Here is a 6,283-nt window from a genome sequence, read left to right as displayed (position 1 = left end):
CCCTGGGCTATGGTTGCTTGCAAGACTCCCAGTAGCCCTTAGGCTCCTGAGATGCCCCAGGATCTGTCAACAATTACTCTTTCTCGAATAATCTGATCACAGCCACTTCCTGCCCCTTCTCACCAAACTCCTCAAGCTCTTATCTGTAACTGTGTTCTAGCCTTTTGCATTGGTTGCATCTACATTGGCTGCTACGGAGGGAAGGAGCTAGCCAGCCAGCAAAGAGACCATGCCTTCACCACCAAGGTGCTGGTGTCCCAGGCAGAGTGCCTTTGAGGACAGCAGGCCAGGAACACTGCCTGTGAGGCCACCACTCAGATATCATGGAGGAGGAGGAGGAGGAGGAGGAGGAGGAGGAGGAGGAGGAGGAGGAGGAGGAAGAGGAAGACCTTCAGAGTGTTACTTTTGTTTTTAATATCTGACACCACAATCCAGGGTTATTCCTTAGTGAATATTTCCTCTCAAGTGCAGTTGAGAGACTGCCTGGGCCTCTATCGCTCTCTGGCAAACAGGAAACTTGACCTGTAGAACGGGGACCCTCTGTTGGAATAGGCAAGTTTATAGCCGAATGGGCAGAATGTGTGGGGATGGAATTATACTGTGTGCTTCTGCTTTCTGTGGGACAGCTCTCTCCTGCCCAGAAGCTAAGTCCCTTAGCCAGCTGGTACTGGTGTGGGCCCCTGAGGCTGGCACAGTTCCAAAACGTGAGGCACAAGAGGATTCTTGGAAATGGAGAGAGCAAGGTTTCCGGAGAAGAGGAGAGACACACCCCTGTTACTTAGTGAGTCTTTGAGGGGGGAGGATGCACGGGGTGGGGGTGGGGATGGGAGGGGAGTGGGTCCGCCAAGGACCAGCCCAGCCTGGGAACCCACTGGACCTTTACTTTAGGTTTGCTTCCCGTCTTGCACTTTTCTTCACTAACTTTGGCAGAGCAGGGACACCTATCTCCCCTCCCTGAGCCTTGTGGCTCTTTGCTGGTCCTCTCTCCAGTCTGTTTGGACACAGTCACTCAGAGGGAGCTGCAGGGTTTAAAAAGCGCCCGACCAGGGACCTACTAAAATGGTCTAACATCATCGTCCAACGCTACACTTCTGTCACTCCGTTTAAATAAAGGTGTGACGTGCGACGGCTGGGAGAGGGGAAACTACTAGCTCAAATTCACGAGAGCCCTCAACAGCAGGAGAAGGGATGCGAACCCAGACTCCAGCCTCAACCCCAGTTCTCCAACACCCGCCGCGCAGCTCACGCTTTCTGCCAGGGCCCCGCCTCCCCATCCCACCCCGGCTACCAGCGCCGGCGCTGCCCTGGGAGGAGCGTGCCTCCGCCGGCCGCTAATCGCCTCCGGCCCCCGCCCGGGTTTCCCTGCCAGAGACGCCCGGGCCCCCCTCGCTTGATCTGGCTCCCGAAGCAGGCAGGGCCACCGATTGGCCCGCAGTAATTACGGGCACGCTCCAGGAGGGGGGCTGGGCGGGGGGCGGCCTCCAGCGAGCATAAATTATGCAAATAGCCGGCGCCGCACGGGGCTGACCTGCCGCCTCTCTCCATTCACCCGCGCCGCCTCGGGGGCGGAGGTGGCCAGGGAGGGGGGCGTCCATTGTTGTGCGCCGTACTTAAGGGGTCCTGAGGCCGGTCGTGTGCCACACTCGGTGCTCACACGAGCTGATCTGATCGCCGGCGACATCACTCGGGAGACCAGTCGGGCGCGTGGCCCCTGCAGGCGAGGCTAGGAGGCCAAGCCCATTTCCCCCGGAGTCCCTGCGATCTTCCCTGGCCCTCCCGCCTGCAGCAGGCACAGACTAGCCCCTGGTCCTACCGAAAGTAAGTGCGCCTCGACGGCTGTGCCATCGGCTCACACTCAAGCCTTCTAAACTTCCTCCTGTCCGTGGTCCTGCGCACTGCCAGGATGCCTGCCCCTTTGGAGACCTGCCTCTCCGACCTCGACTGTGCCAGCAGCAACAGCAACAGCGACCTGTCCAGCTTCCTTACGGACGAAGACGACTGTGCCAGGCTCCAGCCCCTAGCCTCAACCTCGGGGCTGTCCGTGCCAGCCCGCAGGAGTGCGCCCACCATCTCGAATGTTCCCAGTGCACCGGACGAAGAGCAGGAACGCCGGCGCCGGCGAGGTCGCGCGCGGGTGCGGTCCGAGGCGCTACTGCACTCCCTGAGAAGGAGCCGTCGGGTCAAGGCCAACGATCGCGAGCGCAACCGCATGCACAACCTCAATGCTGCTCTGGACGCACTGCGCAGTGTGCTGCCCTCGTTCCCCGACGACACTAAGCTCACCAAGATTGAGACGCTGCGCTTCGCCTACAACTACATCTGGGCCCTGGCTGAGACACTGCGCCTGGCAGATCAAGGGCTCCCCGGGGGCGGTGCCCGGGAGCGCCTCCTGCCTCCGCAGTGTACCCCCTGCCTGCCTGGGCCCCCAAGTCCCACCAGCGACGCGGAGTCCTGGGGCTCGGGAGCCGCTGCCTCCCCCTGCGCCACCGTAGCTTCGCCGCTCTCTGACCCCAGCAGTCCCTCTGCCTCAGAAGACTTCACCTACGGTCCCGGCGACCCCCTTTTCTCCTTCCCTGGCCTGCCCAAAGACCTACTCCACACGACGCCCTGTTTCATTCCGTACCACTAGGCCTGTGTGGGCAACGTTATTACCCTCTTCTTCCCCCAGTCAATAAGCAATAGATGGGGAACTGGCTGAGGCCTCAGGGACCACCCTCAGGACCACCCTCACCCCTCCCAGGTGGACACTGGGAACTTAAAAGAGTTGAGGATACCTGACTACTTGTTAGGTCGCTGCAGCCTTGCTGAGCCCCCCACCCCACCCCACCCCCGTCTCTAGCCCCCAGCACCGGCCCCTCCTGCTCGCCCTCAGCCGGCCCTTCGTTTTGCACTTTCTGAACTCCACAAAACCTCCTTTGTGACTGGCTCAGACCTGACCCCAGCCACCACTTCAGTGTGATTTGGAAAAGGGACAGATGAGCCCCTGAAGACGAGGTGAAAAGTCAATTTTACAATTTGTAGAACTCTAATGAAGAAAAACGAGCATGAAAATTCGGTTTGAGCCGGCTGACAATACAATGAAAAGGCTTAAAAGGGAGACACAAGGAGTGGACTTCATGCATTATGGATCCCGACCCCCACCACTGGGGGCTTGCTCCAGGAAGAACCTGCGCACTGCATAGCTATTCAGGCCCTGGGCAGGAGGGTGCTCTAATTTATTCAGGATGCTTCATTCATATGAAAATGTATTTTTGTACATAAAGAGTTTATTCTATTATTATGAGCTATCAAAGTTTACATTTTTGTACTGCAGATGCTTCATGTAAATAAAAAATAAGAAAGCAATAAGTCACCAGCTTCTTTGCCTAATATTAGTGTCTCTGGGGCTTTTTTTTTTTCCTTCCCCTTGGCGGCTCCACCTGTAAAGTGAAACATTATCCCACTCTCTCCAAACCCTCCAATCCCATTTCAAAAACAACTTAAAAATAAAAACGCACCTGACTTCCACCAAGCCTGAGACAGATCAGGGCATTTTGAGCCATCATTTCTTTTCACCTTGTAAACAAGGGGGATCTTTCAGGCACCCCATAAGCCAATTAAGACTTTTTAGTAGGGAATTAGCCCCGGATCTGCAGCTACCTGTAGAGGTAGGGGCCAAGGGAGTCTTTTAGGAACTCCACATCAGCTGGCTCTGTGTTTCAAAGGGAGGGGATTAAAGAGATCAATACAGTGTGGTCACTGGCTAGGAAGCCCCAGTGACAGGTGGGCCTGGGCCGGGCTAGCAGAAGGGTCTACTCCTGGAGCAGCCTATTTAGAAGGGGAAATTGATTTGTAAACAATGCCTTTAAAGTATTGTCTATTGAGGCTGAGGTCACCCTGGCTGTGAGGAGTGGGGTGAATTGTGCTGCTGTGAAGTCCCTGAGTGGGGTCCACAGCTGCCTTAAAATTGTGGGCGAGGGTGCCCGTAGCCCACCACACACAGGCATTTATACTCACTGTAGCTCCGAGTGTGGGGGAGGGGCTCCCACAGAGAAGGGCTTTTGCCCAGCCAGTCCTCAGGGGCCATCGCCAGGGCTTTCATTTGTTGCCAGAGAAATCCCACTGGGGACTTTTCTGGCTGCCGTGTTCGGTCTGACAATCAGCTAACAGCAGCGGCCGGCCGGCCAGAAACAACTGCTTTAGATTTCAGAACGGGGATGATTACAAGAAGCCCCTTCCTGTAGTGGCGTCGTTCCCGTAGCCCCATCTCACAAGTTGTGGGGTAGGACAACATCCCCCTACCCCACACATCAGGCAGCCCCTTTTGATGAACGCAGTTATTGGGGGAAGGGGGCTTGCAGAACTTTAAGTAAACACCTCTGATGGAAATCCTCTCTTCTCCTGCTCTGCCCTGGTGGTTTGGATCCACAAATTCATATGTCGGGCCAAGCCAGCAGTGCTAAGTCCTGCCACAGGCAAGATGCCCGTGTCAGATAAGAAGGCTACCTTCCAGAAGGGTTTGGAAAATTGGATACCTTCTCTAATTGCCCCAGAGCAGGGAACAAATACTTTAAGACATCTGAGGAAGTTGTGAAGCCTGAGAGTAGAATCAATCGTTCCTTCTAGAAGCTGCCTCTAGGATAGCCCAGCCTGGGGCCTGCTGGATGATCCTCCTCATCTATACCACCAGCTTTGAGCTTCCCAGAGCCAAATGTCTGCATCAGGTGTTAGGCTCTCCCTCACAGAGGATACTGGGAAACGACTCAGGCCTCAGGAACACAAGGTTAGTCCTTGGAGAGACTCTTCAGCTATGAAGTAGTTGCATATGAAGAAGGAAAGAGCAGAGCGGGCTTTTCAGCCTCTCGGATCTTTGGGAAGGCTGCCAGATGATGTTAGGAGGGCTGGAGTTGGCTGACGCTTGGCTGCCTTCAGCAGCAGCACAAAAAGAGGGAAACATCCTTCCCAAGACCCAAGAGCAGCAGCACCCGGTCTTCTCTATTCGGTTACCACAACAGACTTACAACGCCAAGGTGTAGGACCCAGAGCCCCTTTCCATAAGGAGCATCTTTAAAGACATCCGTAGTGGAGGGCATCGCTACCCATGACAATTTCTACAGTTCTTCCTAGGAAACACACGCCAACTAAGTACAGATACAGTAGCTCTCAAGCAAGAAAAAAAAGGGGGGGGGCAGGTAATTTAAAATGCTTCTCTCCTGCTCAGGGCCCTTGCTATTCCTACAGCAGAGCCTCATTCATCTCCTCAAATGGGGGGGGGGGGCTAACTACCCCCTCTGTCTGTCTTTGTATAACATTTTCATACACTTCTCCCCAGCCAGCTGGAAATCGGGGGAAGAAGACTAGGATGAAGGGGTAAAAAGGAGATAAAATGCAGAGGCAGCTGCATCTCCGGGAGTTCAAAGCCAGCCTGGTTTACAGAGTGAGTTCTGGGATTGTCAGGGCTCTATAGAGAGGAGGGAGAGGGGGGGCTTTACCCCCCTCTTTAACGTTCCTTTAACGACTGTTCCTCAAGTCCCTGCCGTCACTCAGCACTGAAGTGAGCATGGCAAAGGCCTTGCTCAAAGAGCCGGTAGGCAGATAAAATGAATCTATGAGTGACTGTAAAGTGCCCAGGAGGGAAAAAGAATGAAATAAGAGGAATCTGAAATGCCAGTGAGAGAAAGGGCTTTGAAAAGCATGGTCGGAAGAAGCCTTTGATGATGAGTCACTTGGGCAAAGGCCCGAAGGAAGAGCCAGTGTGATAGTTCCACTGTGAGTAGCGTGCTTCGGGTATGTGTGATCGGAGAGGGTACCTTTAGGGGTGAAGCTTTAGGGAAGGTCTCAGTCTTAGGCATCACCCTCATCAGAGGCCCAAGTCTGCGGGGCCACCCAGGGTTGGACTTGATCCTCTCGGCTTCAATACTGTGCCATGAAGCCAGCCCAGGGAGAAGACCAGCTATGCAGACATATGAGGGCAGCACCCCGGGGGAGGCGGAGAAAGTCCTGGCCAGCAACAGCATGCTTTCAGGGAACAGTAAGAAGGCTGGCATGGCTGAAGCAGAGGGCACAAGGTGAGTGGGGGAGAAGGGGCCAGGAAGGACCGTTCAGATCCTGTTGAGCCTTGGAAACTGCTATGTGGACATGAGGGTTCCCATCTAGGGCTTTGAGGGTTTGGAAGGTTTAGGTCAGAGGGGAAATGTAAAGGACTCATAGTCTTAAAAGCCACTGTGGTTATGACACAGAAAACAGCTGGAGGAGCCAGAGTGGAGTCTGGGGCTAAACTGAGCACACAGGAGTTGTTCCTAAG

At 54.9% G+C, this 6,283-nt stretch overlaps 1 protein-coding gene across 1 annotated transcript; it reads left to right on the top strand.

Moving 5' to 3' along the window:
* The first annotated feature begins 1,903 nt into the window (after nucleotides 1-1,903).
* Nucleotides 1,904-2,629, top strand: Neurog1 (neurogenin 1). The gene has a single exon (XM_006976762.1). The coding sequence runs from the start codon at nucleotides 1,904-1,906 to the stop codon at nucleotides 2,627-2,629; it is 726 nt and encodes a 241-aa protein (XP_006976824.1).
* Nucleotides 2,630-6,283: the final 3,654 nt, after the last annotated feature.

The sequence above is a fragment of the Peromyscus maniculatus genome, chromosome 5 (genome assembly GCF_049852395.1).
Source record: "Peromyscus maniculatus bairdii isolate BWxNUB_F1_BW_parent chromosome 5, HU_Pman_BW_mat_3.1, whole genome shotgun sequence".
In the NCBI taxonomy this organism is placed as follows: Eukaryota; Metazoa; Chordata; class Mammalia; order Rodentia; family Cricetidae; genus Peromyscus; species Peromyscus maniculatus.
Note: the sequence above shows the minus strand (reverse complement) of the source record. Positions and strands in the feature narration are given on the sequence as shown.